Genomic DNA, 21,465 nt, shown 5'->3' on the forward strand with positions numbered 1-21,465 from the left:
GAATGTTTGCTAGGATTAGAAAAACCTTGTAAAGTCATCACTGAAAAATACTGATCTTTCTGGTAAAGTGATTACACTTGAGGTGGTTGGAGTTGATTCCTCACTCTCTCTCACCATCTCTATTCCTAATCCCTTTAAGAGTTCGAAGCCAATGATTATATGATCATCTAAGTCAGCTATAGGGCAACAATTTCAAAGAGAGGAATTCCAATTGTTGTATTTTCTGTCTTTCTCATCATCCATGTCATCCCAGGATCCTTTTTTACATCATTTCCTCTCACCTATCTGTACGCACTGCTTGCAGTTCCTGTGTGCCCTGGCTGCATTTACTCTTGCTAAGTACACTAAACCTATCAATGGAAGTATCTCATCTCAGTCACTCTTTTTAAAAGATATTTATACGTAGAAAAAGAAATTATAAGTACCAATTATCTGCTTTTCTTAGAGCCATGTTATTTCTTACTTTCAGACATAGCTCCACCCTGATCTTCAACTGCCAGCTTTTCCCAACCAAACTCTTACATCCCTCTCAATTTCCCTAGTGTCATTTACTGGAATTGAACAACATTCTTTTTTTAACCTAATTATTAGATGACCTAAGTTAGATGAAAAACACAGGTAGAATGACCACAGGTCTCTGATTTTCTATAAAGGTTCCAGTTTCAAATATTCTCTCTTGTTAACCACTCTATCAAGCACACACGTTATTTATCAGCCTATATGTGCTTGTTTTCAGTTCTAAAACTATGGTACTCAGAGCCATAGAAAAACAGACCAAAAAAGTCAGGGAGAGAAAAAACATACATATTAAAGATGAAAGAAGAAATAATCAATTTAGGTTATAATGGATCTACAATAAATATGCATAAACATATATGTCCTATACGTTGCAGGAATATTTCAAAACTATACAGAAAGAAATAACCTATCAGATTTTAAAAACTATCTCCTCTTAGAAAAGTTTATTCCAAAAATAAACTTCCTTCAAAGAAGCAAAATAAAGCATTATAAAACAAAATCACCAAAAGGGTATATGACAAAATAAACACAATAAACTATTTATAGTTACAAATATATAATAAACTGTAGAATCCAGATGATGGGCTTATGGGTGTTTACTGTATAATTCTTTCAGCCGTCTGTAAGTCTGGAGATTTTTTTGTGAAATAGTAGGAAAAAACAGAAAAGAAAAATTCAACTATCAAAAACAGAATTAAACTCCCCTCAAGTGGACATATATGTATATAAAAGCCAGAGGGCTAAACATCTCAAAGGATTTATACTATTTGAGAAGTTAAAAATGTCAAGTCGTAAGGATGAGCTGTGATTCTGAAATCAATGTTATGATACCACAAATTATTCTTGGCTATTTCAGAAGCCCAGTGGCTTTTTTTTTTTTTTCAATCTCACAAAATTCCAAGTTAAACAATACCACTAGATATTATTTTGGGTATTTACCTGGGCTGGATGCTCCTAAACTGACTATCATAGCCAAGATTTTGGTTGCTAGAGAGAGCAAATAAAAGTAACGGTGGCAAACCAGTGTTTTAATGGGGGGAATCCCTCTATCTGAATGTTTAATTCATCGCCAATACATTCCTTAGAAAGTTGCTGAGAGGATTAAAGGCTTGTAAAACACCTAGGTGAACACCTGGCCCACAGAAGGTACTCAAAAATGTTAGTTTCCCTTTCTCTTCCCCATCAATTTTCAATTCTTGTGAATCCCTCCTCCTCTAGTACCACGTTGGTTGCACCTTACAAAAAAAGAGGGGGTAGGGGGAAGAAAAAAGAAAAAAAGGAAAAAAAGAAGAAAAATGTCACTCTTTGTTTAGATCTCACTGTTAAATCCAAGGTGCAGTTTACCTTATTTAAATTAACTCTAGTTTTATTAAGAGGGTAGCTGCACACAAACCGTGGCCTAACCCTGGCTCTAAGAACATATTGTGTCCTAACACTCAGAGCTCTCTCTGCTAGCTTCCATTATTATAAAACGCTTAACTAATTTTACAATTTTATACACAGACGAGCTCACTCTAGAAATTCTAATTCAACACACTTGATAAAAACAACTTCACATTGCTTTTGAGGGGACCACGTGGTTCTTTACTATTGCACTAAAAGCTGAGAATGCAAGAGAGCAAAAAGGGATTTGTCAGTTTTAACACCGTGATTCATGAAAAGAAATTAAGAGGGGAAGTAACCTGACTGAAACTTATAAAACTTTCTATTATTTGATCTATAGTATGGAAGGGAGTGAGAAAGGGATCATATGACTGCAATTAACAACCTCCCCAAAGAATTCTGATGAGTAACACTTACCTGATGAAAAAAAACCCCCAGATCTAATAGAAAAGTACTTCCAATGATCAGATATGAATAAACATAGTCCTTGGTAACTAAGTCTGCTAGTTTCTGAAGACAAAGTATATTTGTGTGCACCAGTATTTGTAAATGACAGCATATCATTCTCCAAAAATAATCATGAATTTGAGAGAAAATTGATGCAGTATGTATGAGAACAAGCTTGGATACAGCTGAACTAAATATACTTATTAAATGTAAACATTCCATTTTAAGCAAATAGAGAATGGGGAAATTTTTTAGCAAATGGAGAATGGGAAAAATAGGATTATATGCAGAGCAGAGAATGTATGTAAAAGAGCAGGACCATGCAGTTAAAGAGTACTTTCAGAGTGCTACCTAATCATTTTACCTATATTAAGTCTAAGGCACTATTAGAAAACCCATGTGATACTTATTAAACCTGCATAGCGTATGTCTGGCAGGATTTTTTAAAATGGCATTAATCTCTGTCTCTGGAAAAGAGACTTTTCCAGTTATAACCTTTTGTACATAGGCATTTATTATCTGTTAAAAGCAAAGAATTTTTAAAAAGCAAAATGTTGAGCAACAAAATAAGGTAGTAATTGAAATACAACCCAAAGTATAAAAAATATATCCATGAGTCCATCCTGATGTAAATGACTGAATAAATAAATGAAGAATAGACAAATCGCCTGTGCAGAAACATCCCAAATAATGTATGTAGATAACTGCTCCCTTGAGGTGGAGCATAACCCCTCCGCCCTAAGTGTGGGCCATGTGTAGTGACTTTCTCCCAAAGCACAGGATGGATGGGAGGAATAATTTTACAGTCGAATAACCTGACAGACACTGCCTCAACCAGAGGATGAAGGTTAACATCAGCAATGATAAATCATGTTGATAGTAGGTACTCTTGATAAGATGATGAGACTGGCATTTCACCTCTGTGGTCTTTTCCCCCAAAATTCATAACCCCCAGCTAACTATGAGAAGAACATGAGACAAATCCACCTTGAGGGCATTCTACTCAATACCCGACCAGCACTCCTCAAAACTTGTCAAGGTCATCAAATAATAAGGAAAGTCTGAGAACTCGTGACATTCAGGAGGAACCTAAAGAGACACGAGGACTAAATATAATGTGGTGTCCCAGATGCAATCATGGGACAGGAAAAGGACATTAGACAAAAACTGAGGAAATCTGAATAAAGTATGAACTTATTACAATATATCAACCTTGATTCATTAGTTATGACAAATATACCACACTAATGTAAGATGTTGATAACAGGGTATATGAAACCCTCTGAACCATCTTAGCAACTTTTCTGTAAGTCTAGAATTACTCTAAAATTAAAAGCTTACTAGAAAAAAAGAAAACAAAGAGTACATTTTAAAAGAATACCAGGTCTCATAAATAAAAATAGGACTCCCCAAAAGAGTTAATAAAACACTTGAATTAAAGAAACAAATAAATTGGGAAATATCAGTAATGACCAAGGAAAGATACAAAACACTAAAACGCACAGGATCCCTCATTTATGTCAGGATGAACAAAGTTCTCTTGGGAATATGAAATACAGAGAATTAAAGCAAAATATTCATCATTTTTAATGTATCTTCAAATTCTGCAGTGTTTTCATACCAGGAGTTTACTTCAAATTTAACAAAAAGTAAAATGAGGAAATTTCCCTCTCACCATTAGCTGCCGCCAGAAAGGATTTGTTACTGCCCCGAGCCTTATTGGTCAGGTCTTCAGTTATGTCCATGTGCCGGTGAATTTCTTCACGCATTTCTTCTAGAATTTTGCAGAGTTCTGCTTCCCAGTATTCTTTGTCTAGACAGTCAGTTAATTCTGCAAGCTGGACCTTTGTGCTGTAGTACCAAATTTTCTTTTCATTTTCATTTTCTGTATCTTCTTCTCTGTTTAAAAAGAGCAAAAAGCACTTTCTACATTAGATGTAACGGCACTGACAACCGAATCTATCCAGTGAAAGTTAAAATACGTTAACTCAAAGGTTGTGCACTAAAGCTCAATATATTTGCTCACAAGAGATGCCCTCAAGTCTCATTCAAACTCAAGGTATTCTTTATTTGAACAACCTCTAATTATTTTGAATTCCTAGCCCAAAGCAGCTTAGGATAAAAATAATGTGCTTATAGTCGTGGGAAGAGATGAATGAGTAGAGCAGCAAAGAAGGATATCTAAAAACATGACACACAGAAAAAGGACCTTAAAATTCAGGGCATGTGAGTACATGGTGCAGGACAGCATTGGTTACACTTCAATCAATTTTAAGATCATCACTGTAACAATATGATGAGCAAGATTTTTAACCAGAAATATTTAAACTATGCTCAGTATGTGGCAGGTACAGAGCAGGGCCACATTACAATACAGTTTAGAAACATTTCCATCAAAATGGTGTAAACGTTCTGCTAAATTCTGGTCCTTGAGTCATCTCAAACAAGTGACAATGTCTCATCTCTCATCTTGCCTTACAGACAATAAAGCTCAAACTGGAGAGAGGAGCGGCTTCCTTTCCTGCTTAAATCTCTCTGAAGACGCCACTCACTAGTAATGGAGGTGGAGGCTGCAACAGGGTGGTCGCTTCTAACACAAGGCAAGTTAACGTCTAGGACCAGACTTAGAAACACTAGTGTCGGCGGTTCTCTCTCTCAAAAAGAATTCAGGAGTGTGTATGAGGTATCTGACAAGAAAGAGTCTAACTTTCCTGTCTACTCAAAGGCAAGCGCAAGGCGCTGAAAGAACAGAGCTTTAAGAAAGGTCTGGCTTTAAACAGGCAAGGTCACTGACAAGATACGTGAACGTGGACAAGACACAACCTCTCTGCGCCTCTGAGTCATTTTATTCACCTAACTGTGTGTCATGCTTTTAGATATCCCTCTTTGCCGCTGCACTCACTCCTCTCTTCCATGACAATGAGCACAGTATTTTCTCCTAAGCTGCTGTGGGCTAGGAAATCAAAATAACTAGAGGTTGTTCAAATAGAGTGCCTTGAGTTTACTGAACAGATAAAATGGGGATAATAGTACCTGTCTTCAGAGCCAATGCAAGCTATTATAAGGTAAGTAAAGGGATCATAATGAGGCATCTATCATAGTGCCTGGGCACGTCATTAGTGATCAATAAATAGAAAATATTACTATTACTAGAAGGGTAGTAAATCAATTAAAACTTCACAGAATTCCAGGAATGAGTCATTCAATAACTCTGAAGAAAGAAGGGATATATTAAATCATGGTAAATAAAAGGCTAGCAAAATCATCAAAAGTTTTAAAGTTGGAAAAAAAAGATTAATAAAGGGTCCCTGTTATCTAGCTCTGCTCTTTGAAGAAGGCATCCGTTGACATGAGATTAGTATACTCCTCTGTTAGAAGCTTTTTACAAAAATTTCTGAAAGTCATTTTTTTAAGCTGCTGGAGATTTCACCCTACAATGGGTATTTCTACTGACTTCTTATCATTGAGTGATGACAGTGGCCCTATTCCAACTTAAAATGTTAAAGATGTCAGACTCCTTTAATCAAAAAGAATAAAAAGCTTTCCAAGGGTAATACCATAACAAAAATCTAAGTGGCAATATCAAATCAGAAAGTACAAGGGGGAGGGTATAGCTCAGTGGCTCAGTGGTAGAGTACATGCTTAGCACACACAAGGTCCCGGGTTCAATCCCCAGCACCTCCATTAATCAATCAATCAATCAATCAATCAAATTACCCCCTCAAAGCACACAGTGAGCTTTGACCAAGCATAAGAATTACAGGACAGCCTAATTCTTTATTTTCTAAGATATCAATCTTAAGGATTTCCCTTGTTACAAAGATACTGAATTATTTCTTTAACTGTTTGGTTTTCCCTCTTTACTCAGAAATAATCTACAAATCTCAATGGAACAAGAAAAATATTCTACATAAAAACATTTTTGGGGGTAGAAAACAATTTATAAGCATAAGATTTCAGCACGAAAATGAGATGTTACGGGAACAAATTTAATTAAACGGACAAGCAACTCACAGACTACAGAAAGGGTCTCTAACAACTAACTTAGTCTGTACTGGCATCCACAGAATTTCCATCTTAACAGAGAACACAATTTTACATTTTGACAGAGAATTCACAACTTTATATGGTGACAGTCCATTCGAGACTGGAATTGGTCTTTCAGAAAGTCTTCCCTTTAAACGAGATTACACAAACCTAATGTTTTCACCAATCAGTCCTTGTTCTGCCTGCTAGATTTCTGTGAAATAAACCTAACACCTCCTCCACACACAGTTCTTCAAATCTTTCACAACATCTATAATTTTACTCTGTTTTTTCTTTTCAGTCCAAACATGCTCAGATACTTCAATCACTCCTCTTACAGCATGTTTTCCAGTCTTCACTGCCCTGGTATTTTTGCCCAGATGTACAGTTTGTCAGTGTCCCTCTGAAAATGTGATGTTATACAATTATTTTTTATTCTGTTCATCAAAGATAATACTCAACACTGACAATTTTTTTCTTCTTGTAGCTGCAGAAGGATAAATTCATTAAAAGCATAAAGTAGCAAAACTGAGTGAATAGTAGCTGTTAATGCTTTCAAAGAAAAGTTGCTTTAATATTGATATACTTGGGCACATTCACACAGTTTATATAACCAAGATTATTGTCATAAAAACTGTAAAAGTGACAACAGCTTTCCTATACAAATAAACACTGATGTGTATGTGTATTCGGTTTTGGAGTTAGAATGTGGACTCTCCAGAAGCTCTGCCCCCACAATGCCTACAGTGTTCTTTCTGCACACCCCAACTGGCCGGCTTCTCGAAAGTCACGGAGCAGCTCAAGGAGCCCACTGGGTGGCAGGGGAGGATAGGTTGAAACGAAAATGTTTGCCAAAAATACAATTAAGAGCAAACTTATAGATTATATGCCTGCATTTTAAAGTTTGTTTAGCTTTTACCGAGGCAAGATAAGTAAGAGGTTAATGACTAACAGTAAGTTTTGAGTTTCGTTTCTAAACAAATTCACAGAAACTAAGAGGAAGGAACGCAAGGGTAGTGGGCTGAATAGTGTCCCACCAAAACGTATGTTCACCTGAAACCTTACAATGTAACCTTATTTGGAAACGGATTTTGCAGGTGTAATTAGCTTAGGATCTTGAGATGAAATCATTCTGGATTTAGGGCAAGCCCTAAATCAAATGGCTGCTGTCCTTATAAGAGGAGGAGAGGATTTAAAGAAACCCGTGAAGAAGGTGATGTAAAGACAGTAGCAGAGTTTAGAGTGATGTTCCTGTCCATAAGCCAAGAAACACCAAGAAGCTAGGAGGCAGGCATGGAACTGAGCCTCCAGAATCATGACAGAATAAATTCCTGTTGTCCATAAACTGAATAATTTAAAACAGTTTGTTATGGCAGCCCCAGGAAACTGATACAGATTTTGATACTGGGAAATGAAGTGCTCTAAAACAAATACCGAAAAACATAGAAGTGGCTTTGGAATTGGGTACTGGGGAAAGGCTGGAAGAATTTTGAGGCACTCATCAGAAAATGCCAAGACAGACTACCCTGAGGAGACAGAGGTCGGCAGAGATTGGAACTAAGCTGCCAACAAGCCAAGGAACTCTTGGGGCACTGGAGGCTGGAAAAGGCAAGAAAAGAATTCTCTCCTAGAGCCTTTAGAGGGAGCATGACCCTACTGACATCTTGATTTTAGACTTCTAACCTCCGGAACTGTGAGAAAATTAATTTCTCACTCTGTTACAGCAGCCACAGGAAACTAATGCAGCTTGAGAGTCAGAGATTAAAGACAAAAAACTCGGTCAGGCAGCCAGAGTTCAGTTAAAAGCACACACTATGGAACCAGGATGCCTGCGACTGAATCTTGATTCTGCCTCTTCCTAGTTGTGTGATACTGGATAACTTATTTAACCTCTCTATGCCTCAACTTTTCCATTTGAAAAATGGGATGACAGTACTTATATCAAAATGCTGTTGTGAGGAATAAGCAAGTTAAAGTATGAAAAGTGCTTAACGCACTGACAGCACCCAGTGGGTGCAATATACAGGGTTGCTGCTGTTTTCCTCATCTTATGAAGCTGGTGATATTTACATTAAAACAAGTAGTTACAAGTGGGCTGGGTGTTTTAAAAAAAAGTGTTTCAGGGTGCAACAGGGAGGGAAATTCAGGGGAAAAGCCCTAGGAAACAGCATAAATAGGTTAAGCTGGCTGAAAGGTTTCTGGGTATTCTAGTTTGCTTTTTTATTTTGTTGTGGGTTGTAGGAAGCAAAAAAAATTAAATATACAAAGTTAGGGACCTGTTAACCTTCTGCTAAGAGCAAACAGAAGTATGTAATTAAAAGGTTTTTCAACTTAGGGGAAACAGAATTGGGAAATGGAAAGTTATATACAGATCAGTTTGGAGACTATTAAACTAGTCTAATCGAGATGATGTGGACAGTGAGAACGGAAGGAAACGGACTCGATATTTAAGAGGTAATTAAAAAGTATAACAAACAGTATACTCCCAGGTTTCTAGCTTCAGCACCATCTTACGATGGTGATCTCATTTACTAAGATGGGAACATTGAATGAAGGGGAGGTAATGGGGGCAAGTGATGAGTTCAGTCTTAGACATGTTGTATTTGCTGTATTTGAGATGCATGCTATGAGGACACGTCCAGGAGGCTGCTGGATACACAGGCTGGAGATGGGCACAAGGGTTACAGATTTAAGTCTGATGGCAGCTAAGCCAGCAAGTAAATAGGCGGCTTACAGCTAGAATGAGGAGGTGTGGCTGGGAAGTTGTATAGGCTAAAAAGTATACATCAGCTCTTCTGGAAAATGAAAAAATGCAGAGTTTTAAAATGCTGTGCTCAAGGTAATTTTATTCAGAATGGAAAGTGACAAGAAAAGGTGCTGATCTAATTTGGAAATGTCTATTTTACTAGAAGTCCCAATTTCAGAGCAAAGGACTGACAGGATGAAAGCAATATTTAAGAAAGACCGGCCCTTTTATATACTAGGCTGAGGGGGGAGGGTATAGCTTAAGAGGTAGAACACATGCTTAGCATACACAAGGTCCAATCCCCAGTTCAATCCCCAGTACTTCCTCTAAAAAATAAATAAATAAGTAAACCTAACTACCTCCCTCTGCAAAAACCAAAACAAAACAAAACAAAATATACTGGACTGAAACTGATCTCTAAACTGCTCAGTATCTCGGCTCCTCAGGTAGACCACAAACTCTTGTGTAAGAATGAGTTTTCTTTTATTCACTAACTTGTACAAATAACATATTTTAAGTGAGTATTAAACAAATAAAAGCAATAATAGGAAAACTGAATTTCTATAAATAACTACTATTACAATTAAAAAGTATTCACTGCCACAGACTTGTTTTAGACACGCTCCTCCGTCCTTGGGCAACAGGTCCACTGATTCAACATTTTAAGCTTCTGGGCTTCCAGGGAGAGGATGTATCAAATCTCCACACAAATGTCAACTGAGCAATTTACATAGTTTCAAAACTTTCGCAGGGATTCCACATATCATCTACCACAAGGGGGCACTTAAACAGAAACTATTTTCATCCATCTTTTACAAAGAGGTAAAATGTTTCAGATTTACTGAAATTACTGACAAGGAACAGCTATCACTAGCAATCATATTTAAAGTTTTATATTTGACTTTACAAAGAAAAGAAAAACAGTCAAAATGTCACAAAACTTTAGAAGCTGAAAATACAAAGTAGCTCACTCCCTCTGACCACATCTCTACAAGATTTCCAAAACCAACCCTGCTCGACACCCTGAGTGAGGTAAGCCCTCTGCCTTCCCACATTTCCTCCTGACCTTCCCACTGACCTGCCTGGAAGAATCTTTTGAAAATTCTCAGGAAAGCACAAGCCAGACTAGGACAAAGAGTCTGCTGGGCTCACCTTCTCCTGGGAGACTGCGGCCAGTAATGGCAGCACTGACCTTTCCTTACACAGCTGGTTTGTTCTTGCTGCTCCATTTTACATACAGATACAGTAAAACTAAAGAGAAGCAAGAAAACCCTAATGCCACAGTCAGGAAGGAGATGACCCCGGGTGGGCTGTAGGGAACCCGCCGAGGAAGGCCCACCGTGGCAGCGGCACTGCACCCAGCGGCACACTATTTTCCGTCCTGGGCACTGCATACAACGGTGCGTATTTTCCTTTATTTTCATACACCCTTCTTTCTTTACAATTTTAAAAACTGTTTTAGTCGTACATACTCCTTCAAGTTGGAAATTATTTAACTACTGAGCTCATTATTAGATCACAAAGTTTTATATCACATCAGCAGCATAGCTTCTCTACAGCAGTCTTGAAGGAAGCTGGCTTAATTTTAAACATAAAAATCAAGCCCAGATTTACTTACATTATGAGTCTTCGGTTTAAGAACCAGTATTTCCTCCGACTTCTGTCATACCCAATAGGTTCATGTCGAATATATGGTTTGTTTTTTTGGATTTCAGCAACACAGTCAGTCACACCAGGCACCTTATGTGCCACGCAGACCTCACACTGCCACTCGTCCTCTGGCACCTCCTCCAGAGGCGGCTTCACACACTCCAGGTGGTACACCGCCGAACAGGTCTCACAGCAGAGCAAGTCCCCGAGTTTGTGACAGACCCGACAGTGGTCGTCATACTGGATCACCCCTTCAGACATCAGCTCCTCACGAGCAATATTCGTGGTGAGAAACTGATCGACTAAGAACTGCAGAACTTTGATTTTGTTCTCCACTGGTCCATACGGATAGTCCTCGGCTTCCTGGTAAGGAAGGACGTGGTGGTACTCCTTGTCACTCTCACAGTACACGCGCAGCACCTCTGGCCACGTCATCCCATCGATGAAGTACAGCGTGGAGTTCACGCTGTCTTTCAGATCAGCAGGTCCGAAGGTAGTATTGGAAGTGTCTTCTTCACGCAAAACTGCTTTCAGAAGCACGACGTGCATCTCTGCCATCAGTGTGCACTGCTCCTGACTCACCAGAGCTGCACAGAAGTCCTCAAAGCGAAAGGGAGACAACCTTAAAACAGTGCCAAAGTTCCGCAGTACCTCATAAATGGCAATGACATTCATTATATGCTCGTTAGGCACCATTAAATCCTCAGAGGACTTGGGAAATTCAAGGGGCGGGATGTCTTTTTCTTCCAATATTGGAGAACGAGGCCGATGTACTCTTGGTTTTCGCCTACCTGTAAATAAAATAATCGTATAATTACAAATCAGTACATCAGTTCTGCCAACTAGGGGTTTTCTAGTTTCTCCCATTTGGACATACACTTCAAAAAAAGAGAGAAGTATATTTCTATTTTTCTAATACTGACAAGTTAAAATAATATCAAGAAGCAGTGATTTAGCTCTAATTGTTAAGTCTATAAAAAAAAATCTAAATTCAAAGGTTCTCCATTACATCCCAAACTAGAAGTTCAAAAACTGTAATTATAATCAGCTCTCAGTTACCTATAGGGGCTAACTGGTTTACAGGTAACCATGATTAAGAAATAACCGCGATTTGTGAAAGATCTGACAAGAACATAAATGAGAAAAAACATGTCCATGGAAGAGGACAGGGTAACAGATCTCACACCACGTCAGCTGCACTACAGAAACGGCTCTCGACAACCAAACAGACGGGAAGTCCTCCGGTGCAGCAGCCCCGGCCTCTGCCAGAAGCGCCTCCTGAGAGCCCTGTGCTGGGGAGTTCCGCAGTGGAGCGCAAGGCTGGGGCTGAGGCAGAAAGGAGGGAGAGGTAAGTAGAGTTTCAATACTGGGAGGCAAAGGGGCGTGGGGTTGGGGGTGAGGCTCACCCAGGAAACAGACAACAGATTATAATTTTTAGCTGTAAATTAGGCAACAGTAGATGGCTGTTTGACAATTTACGAGGTGTGATGTTCAGGCCAGGTATACGCAAGTATGTATGTAAATGTTTCAATACACAGCACTTGAGAGCTTAGTCTGTAACAAGCATGCAGATCTCACTTAATCCTCTGAACAAGTCTATGAGGTATTTTAATGAGAACACTAGTTGAAAGAAACAAGTTTCTCCTAAACTGCTATGCCTGCATTATTATACTTTCCAATGATGTTTACAGAATAGGAAATGTATTTTTAAAACATCAGAATTAATTTTAGTGAGATTAACATATAATTCATTTTTGTACAATTAAGTTTAATTAACCATGATTTGGGGTTACTGGTGACTCTTAACTGCCTCCTCCCTCCCAGATTCTTGCACCCTTCTCCCCTCTAGCAAACTAAAAGGGAACATGGCACCAGGAGAAGAAAGTATGCTGAAGAACATAAAAGTCAAGATCTTTTAATTTATACAATGCACCGCCAATATTCATTCATTGGAAAGAAGATTTTTCCAAATAAGACTATATCCATTACTTTCTGTAGAAAAAGCCCAAGGGATCGCTCTGGGCCAGACTTTGCCTGTGAGTCTTTACAGTAAGAAAGAAACCTCCATTTCAGCAAATTTCCATCTACACAGATGCAGTTTTCATAAATTCAAATTAAATCACAGAATCACCACGTCAGTAGTAAGCATCGTGATGGATAATCCAGTCCATTTCACTGTCTTCTGGAAATTATCTGGGTCTCATCCGCATAAGTAAAAATGAAAGAAGGCAGAGAAGGAGTAAAAGGGAAGACTGAACTTAGAGGAATACTATCCTCAAACAAGACAGAAGAAACACAAGTCACTAAACCTGCAGACAAACCTGCTTACAGAAATAGCCCCCATGTTCCTCTTAGCTGTTTATGCAAAACGCTGTCAAACAGAGTCCAAGTAAAGGATTACAAAAGGAAAGGTTGGAAAAGTAGTTCTAGGATCAGAACTCAGCGATCCTTAAATGTTAGGTGTAGGCCCTTGTACAGCACTTTATTCTGGCAGTAATGAAGGTTGTTACAGGTTTTCTGAGCAGGGCAGGGATATGAGAAGAATGTTCCAGAAAGACTTCTCTGGCTTCAGTGTATACTGGACAGGGGAAACAGACCAGACAGGGCATCTTCTGCAATTACCTAGAAGATAGAGACGTGGATTCAGAGTCTGGCCGCTAAACAAAGAAAAAGATGGATAAAAGTGACCTTATAAAGAAAGAAAGCAACTGATATGGAATACATCACCATCACCTTAAGATTTAACTCTGGTACCATCTCCTCCAAAAGATTATTCTAACTCCCACGAACTCTTCTGAGTTCTGGTAGTCTTCTTTGAACCATCTGTTACCTTGTAATCTACCTTTCGATGGTATCTATTCCATCTCCCCAGCTGAACACCCAACACTTATGCCAAAGAAAGATTTGGCATGTTTCTTCTATTAGAAGCACTTGCCAGCATCATTCCCTTTAGAGAATTACCCTTCCCCTACACTATGAGATTCTAATGGGCCCCCAATCACTGTATTCTGTCTCCTAATCACTGGTGTGGAGACATGACCCAGGGCAGGTCAGCAAGAGTCTAGCCTGGGATTTTAGATTCACATGCTGAGTGAGAAGTGCTGTGAAGCACTCTCTTTCCATGAGGATGGCCAAAAGCTCTCTGTGGCTAACCTACCTTCACCTCCCTCGTGGGAGAAAGGAATAAGGACAAGAGGCAGAAGTGGGAGGTAAATACTGGTAAATCACGAGTGAGTACCGGCGGAACCTGTCCTTCAGATTTCCCAGTCACAAATCCCAAAAGCCATTCCCTTTTTGCTTAAGTGAGTATGTTGGTTTTCTGTCACTTGCAAATAAAAGAGTACTGATTAAAATAGTGTATGATACTATATATAAGCTTTTTCTACTGAGAAACTCAGTAAACTGCTCTTTAAAGACTATCAATGAGAACAGTTAATGTTGAGGAAAGTGCTGATATTACTCTTTTGTAAGGTAGTAACAGAAATATTGCCTAAATTAGTTTAATGTCTAATTTTAAAGTATCAGCTTCTATAGATTCTGAAAGATTTTGGATAATCATCATATTATTCTGATTTTTAACAGTTCATTTAGCTTTATATTAAGCTAAAGTCTATTAGCTTTCTGTTAGTTTTAGAGGTAAAAGGAAGAAAGGCAGAAAAGATCCATAAATTCTACATTGTATATTCTCTAGCTGGAAACCACAAAATAGCTTCTACTCAAACTCGACTATATACATACTAAACAATGTGAGCACTTCTGAAAGTTAACATTAAATATTGGTAAGTTTACTCTGAAGCATTATTGGGAGGGTCTGAATTGGTTCAATTTTTAAGAAGGCAACCTGGCAAAAATCTATCTGAATGCATATTCCTCTGAGCCAGCTTTTCTACCTCCTGGAAGTTATCCTACAGATATACAGACACGTCCATTTGAGTAAATACAAAAATATCTAATGCAACAGTTTACACAAGCTGAAGTTCTGTGTGTATTTTGTGGTTTTTTTTTCTTTTTAACCTAAATATATATCAATACTTAAATGAATCACAAATTATGACACATCTACACAATGGAATCAAATGTAGCAGTTGAAAAGAACAAGGTAAAAATCTTTAAGATACATTATTAAGTGAAGGAAAAAGCTAGCTACAGAACAATGAACAGAACGTCATGTGAGAAATTAGAAACAAAAAAGAAAAAGGTGGCATATATACATGAATTATATATGTCTAAGAGGTCACACAAGAATCTTTTTAAAATAGTTGCTCCTGGGGAGGAGAAATGGGGGAAAGCAAAATAAGAGAGACTAATTTTTTTTCTTACTTTTTTATATTTTAAAATATCACATACATATTTTTATTATAATATTTTAAAAGAAAAATATTGGGCAGGTATCTATACAAACATATAATACTAATATTCAAATCAATAAAATGATGCTGCAAGTAATGGCTACAGTGGTTTTGTATGAATACAAATAAAAGGTGACTATGCCAAACTGAAAGATTCAGTATGCTCAGTTTACTGAGCATAGATTATAGTGTATAAAGAGAAAGCTCATAAAATTAAACCTCTTAAGCGCCTCAACTGTCAATCATTAGTACTAGCAAGCCAACTCATTTCAACTCATATTATGCCACTGAGGATTACGCTTATTACCATTTTCAACACTAATCTAATATCTAACAGATAGATTATATTAATTTTCCTGTATTTAAAAAAAAAAGGATTAATGTCAACCTCACTTGTTATCAGGAGAAAGCAGAGTAAAACCACAATGACATACTGTTTCATACTCATCAATGGACAAAAATTTAAAGGTCTATCCAAACAAACTTTTAAAGTGGAGAACAACAGAAACACCAGTATAGCAATCAGTGGGACTGTAAACTGGTACCACCACTCTGGAGAGCAGTTCAGTAAGAGTCAGGTTAAGATTGTGCATATAACCCTGAGAGAGCAGTTTGCAAACTTTTTGCCCATGATCCAAAGAAATACATCTTATATCTCAATACAGTACACACAGTGCCCAAAACAAAAGTTCTGCCACTACTATAGTTCCGATTATAGTAACGCTACACTTACTATATGCCTTATACTAATATGTTCTCCTCTATCCTATTCCAATCTCTTTCTGCTTTTAACACATGCTGGTTACAGCCCAAGTTTGAAAAATACTTCTCTAGAGAAATTTTCCTTATACATATGCAGGACATTCAATATTGTTTATAAAAGCAAGCAATCAAGCTGAAAACAACTAAAATGTACATCAACAGAGAAATTATTAAATTGTGGAACATTCAATCGATAGAATTCTATAGAGCAGTCGAGGGCTCCATATGTCGGCATGGATCAATCATTAAAAAAAACATGAAAGAAACAAACAAAAATTGCTACAAAAGGATAAACAATTTGAAACCATGCAAAACAGTTCTTATCTATTACTTATGAATATATGTATGTGTGTACAGACTAGTAGTTAATATCACCACTAGAATGTAATCTCCTTAAGGATAGAGTTTTGTCTATGCTGTTTGTTGCTGTAAATTGTGGGCAGCACATAGTAAGGTATTTAAATATTGAAAAAATCAGTAGTTCTTAAGTGCTAACCCATGCAATTACACAAGAAAATGATGTCTTTACATGATTTCTAGATGTCAGAAATGCGTTTTCACTCTTCACTATGTAATTAAACAGGACTACAGTGAGAGAAGTCCTAGGACAGTGGTCCTCAAACTGGAGAGCTGACTCTGATTAAAATAGCTTCTGATGGGGGGGAGGGTATAGCTCAAGTGGTAGAGCACATACTTAATAGCATATACAAGGTCCTGGGTTCAATCCCCAGTACCTCCACCAAAAATAAATAAATACGTAAACCTAATTACTCCCACCCCAAATTAAAAAAAATAAAATTAAAATAGTTTCTGATTCAATAGGTCTAGGACAGAGTCTCAATTTGCATTTCTAAGAATTCCCATGTGATGGTAACTGTGCTGGTCTGAGGCCCATCCCATAGTTTGAGAATCACTACCCCAGAACTTAGAAAGGTCATCCCTCTGAGATCCAGCTGAGTAAAAATTAATACATCACAGATGAAATTCACCAATTTCAGTTACCTTCAAACCTTGTTTCTCAAAATATGACTGGCATTATCTATGATGCTTGCAAGAAAGTCAGAATCTCAGGCCCCACCCCAGGCCTACTAAATTAGGATTTGCGGTTTCTCAAAACCTTCAGGTGATTCATACACACTTTAAAGTTTGAGATGCTGCCTTGAAACAGTCTATCCTAAAACTAGAAATGCAGCAAAATCACATGGTAAAATGTTAAAAGCAGAGTGTCAAAATGCAACCCCAGAACAGAACCCAGGTGAAGCTCAGTAATCTGTATTTTTACCTTTCTCCCCAAATAATACTGATGTGCAGCCAAGTTTGAAAGTGACTGCTTTACCGAAACTGGATATTCCCCCTACCAAGCAGAAAGTAGGGCTTTTGTGCAAACTCAAGCAAGAGAACTGAGTGGCTGCCTCAGGAGGTCTGATTAAAATAGGACTGATGTGAAAGGAGGCTGAAGACTTAATCAAAGACATTAAGAAGCCTGCAAAAAGAAAATGCTAAGGATGGAGAGTGGCTTGCATGAATTGTAGGGCTTGGGGAGAAAACCAAAGAGCAAGAATTCGTCAATGAATTTCCAACATGGTCCAGGTTAAGGAAGAGAGTTCCTTGACTGAGAGTTCCAGAGGATTCTGGCCCATGTGACAGATTATCACCTTAACAGAACAATTACGCTATGTATAGATCCTTTATTTAAGTGACCTGGCAGTCGCTGAGGCAAAACTTTCCACTCTTTTGAATTCCAGAGGCAAAACTTTCCACTCTTTTGAATTCCAGAAGTCTACTTAATAGAGTCTACAGGGATGCTCGATGCTGCCTCCGAGCTCTGTGGAAGAACCAGTCAACAACACTCACCAGGTGCTAACTGTTGCTTGAGGACCTTTTCTACACGCCTGGGTTTTTAAAATATACACTGTGGGTACAATCTGTATTTGTTAATATCTCAGGGTTTTCTTTTTAATTTAAAAACTTCTTTATACATTTTAAGCAGATATTGCCTTAATTTGGTAAAGCTGTTAGAAATTCTAGACCTTTTCCAAGGCCCTGATCAAATGTCACCTCTTCCATCCTCTCCTGTGCCTCTGGCTCTGTGCTTCTCTGACACTGTGTACAGCACTCCACTACAGTGTGGCGTATTTATATAACAAGCAATTACTCATGTGCCCCCAGCTCATTTGTTAATTTCTTGAGAGACAGACCATGTTTTATTGTAGTAACTTAAAAAAATAAAATGTGTTCAACAAATGATACCCAGAAGCAAAACTATCTACAGAGGGTGGGGGTCCACGGGCGAAGTCATGCCAAGATTAAAATCCAGATGCCACTGCAGATTTCTCAGTTTGGTTTATAAACCTTTACTATATTAATTCTAAGAAGACTATTTACATAGTGTTTTCAGACTTCTAGACCTCAGAACTCTATATATAACGTGTGTTTCTATCGGGAAAAATGTAATGTCGTCCCCCAACTTCTAATTGCTATTTGAGAGAAAGATGGACACTCAGTAACGCTATAGGGGTGAGTGAAGTTTGTTTCCAACAGAAGCTAATATTCAACACCTAATAAAATCTAATTCTTGAATCTATTGTTACACATAAACCATGAGTGGGATAACAAAAATAAATCACCTGTAATACATTTACTAGTCATCTATTTAAAATTATGAAACTGATTTGTCCAAAGAAACAAGGATTCCCTCTTTGATCTCGAATAGTGTCCCAATCTAGTTTTAAGGTTACTACTCACAAGGCTGTGCTCATCCAGTGAGTCTCTATTTCTCTCCATTCCTTATCCTTTCATGCCAGTAACAGGAAAAACAGTAGCTAGCTTTCACAGAGGGCTTCCTATGTGCTGTACAGAGGAACTGTGCTAAGCACATTTAAATGCATTATCTCCTTGAAACTTTGGATCAACTTCATGAAGTAGGTACTATTACTATCACCTTTTAAAGATGCATATACAAAGGCTGAATGACTTGTCCAAGGTAACACAGCCAGTACCACTAAGAGTTACAACTAACATACAAGTTCACCCATCTCCTAAGCTTGGGCTCTTACTGCGTTAGACTTCTCCTATTGCTAAAAAACCACCTGAGTTAACCTCTCAGGCAAAAGGCATTTGAGACCTAACAAGTGCCCTTTGTGCAAGTGGGGGAATAGCAGATAAAGGAGATCAATGACAGGGTTAGAAAGTACCCGCCCTGGAAGCAAAAATTTTAACAAGTGGCATCATTTCAAGTGCTTAACACCCACAGGTGACTAGTGGCTACCATACTGGACAGTACAGATACAGACCATTTCCATCACCACAAAAACTTCTTTGGACAGCCCTGGTCTAGGAGTACATCTAGGGACTATTGCACAACTCCACCGGGTTAACAACAATAGGCTAAAATACATTCAGTACCCTCTCTCTTTAAAACAGCTGCAAAATACCTAATATATTTTCTGTGGAATTCCAACAAAATAAGAATTCTATCAAAATTGAAATAAAGATATGAATATCAAATAAAGAAATCCACATACATACACACACAGATGTGTAAACTTACAGAACATGAGGTACTGCGCTCTAAAGAAGCACACTCCCAAACTGGAAATAACCCAAATGTTCATCAGTAGGAAATGGGTAAATATAATGCAACACCATACAGTGCTTAAAGACAAATGAAGCAGATCCATCAACATGGATAATGAAAACTTTTTAAAAGGTGAAAAAAGCAACTTAAACACTGAAAGACCATCCATGTAAAAATTTTAAACATAAAACAATACCTGCATACAAACATATATAGCACGAGTACAGAAACAGGACTGGGAATGATACACACCAACTTCTGGAGAGTGAATACCTCTGGAGGGGCAAGGAGGGAAAAAGGAGAGGAGAGGTTAACTAAATCTGTAACATTATGTTAAAAAAAAAAAGAGAGCTGGAACAAATAGAGAGAAAATGTCAATTATTAAATCTGGCTAGTGGTAAAGAGTGTATATCCTACATTATTTTTCAAACTTTTCTGAATGTGTGAAATATTTTCTAATTATTTTAAGAGAAAAAGTTACCTATATTTGAAAAGTTTACTTACACAGAATTACCACCAAATTCCATCAACCATTACTGAGTATGTTACTTTCCATTTATTCAAGAAAAATTTTCACTATAGTAGAAAAACAGGGAAAAGGTGAAATGTTGGCTTTAACAAAAGTTGAAGTATTTACTAATTTCTTTTAGCCTTTAAAAAATAAAAATACCTTTCATATACCTCTTTAGTTTCTTCTCCAAATAAAATATGCCTCTAGAACAGTTCAATAAACATTTTAAGTTACATCAGCAAAGAATCTTGCTTCCTAAACACCTGGCACAAAAACTATTATGATGTAAAACTTCTTTGGTTTTCACAATGAATTAAAAAGGAATCCATCAATAATGCTCAAAAGAAAGAGGTCTTCAAATGCCAACTAATAAATGAAGGAATAAAAATTCAGAAAAATCACCATTAGGGAATCACCACTATAATAAACTGATTCAGCCAAGGCCCATTAATGGATGCTAAAACCACTGGATAAAAGTGTGGCAACAGGATAGTCTCACAGTATCACCCCACAAATTACAGATTAATTTCAAAGGGGAAAGGTACTTTTAAAAGGCAGACACAACCTTTACAAAGTGATCAAACTTACTATCAATAATGGGACAAACTGATGGCATGTCTGCAGATGAGATGTGCAGAGGAAGACACCTCACAGAGCATTCTGCCAAAAGTATCTAAACTGAGTCTATGGAAAGCAATCAGATAAATCCAACACTGAGACATTCTAAAGACAACTGGCCTAGACAATTAAAAAATGTCACTATCACAAAAGAATCCTCCCCTCTCCAAAAGTGACAGAATGGCTCTAAAGGAACAAAAGAGATGTCAACTAAAAGCATTAAGTGATCCTTGATTGAATCTTGGGTAAAGAAAAAGAATAAGGAAAAAAAAAAAAGCAATAAAATGCAAATGGAGAAATTTGAAATAGAAGATCATATGCATGTTAAATTAAATGTATTTTCCATTGTTTTAAAATTGAAGTATAGTCAGTTTACAATGTTGTGTCAATTTCTGGTGTACAGCATAATGTTTCAGTCATACATGTACATACATATATTCGTTTTCATATTCTTTATCATTTTAGATTACTGTAAGATATTCAATATAGTCCCCTGTGCTACACAGTAGATACTTAGTTTATTTTATATATAGTAGTTAGTATCTGTAAATCTTGAACTCCCAGTTTATCCTTTCCCAGCCCCTTTTGCCCTCCCCTCAGCCCCCCGGTAACCTTAAGTTTGTTTTCTATGAGTCTGTGAGTCTGTTTCTGTTTTGTAAATAAGTTCATGTGTGTCTTTCTTTTTTAGATTCCACATATGAGTGATATATGGTATTTTTCTTTCTCTTTCTGCCTTACTTCATTTAGAATGACTATCTCCAGGTCTATCCATGTTGCTGCAAATGGCATTATTTTATTCTTTATTCTTTTTATGGCTGAGTAGTAGTCCACTGTACCTATATACCACAACTATTTTATCCAATCATCTGTCGGACAT

General features: G+C 37.5%; 1 protein-coding gene across 15 annotated transcripts in view; it reads right to left on the minus strand.

Moving 5' to 3' along the window:
* Positions 1-21,465, minus strand: part of BPTF (bromodomain PHD finger transcription factor) — a 128,066-nt gene that overhangs the window by 83,251 nt on the left and 23,350 nt on the right. For all 15 annotated transcript variants that reach the window (XM_045511961.2, XM_074343498.1, XM_045511960.2 and 12 more), the window contains exons 2-3: positions 10,740-11,562; positions 4,025-4,248 (exon numbers count right to left, since the gene is read on the minus strand). In XM_045511961.2, coding sequence (XP_045367917.2) covers positions 4,025-4,248; positions 10,740-11,562 — 1,047 coding nt within the window. The remainder of the gene's footprint in view (positions 1-4,024; positions 4,249-10,739; positions 11,563-21,465) is intronic.

Source organism: Camelus bactrianus, chromosome 16 (assembly GCF_048773025.1).
Source record: "Camelus bactrianus isolate YW-2024 breed Bactrian camel chromosome 16, ASM4877302v1, whole genome shotgun sequence".
Lineage (NCBI taxonomy): Eukaryota > Metazoa > Chordata > Mammalia > Artiodactyla > Camelidae > Camelus > Camelus bactrianus.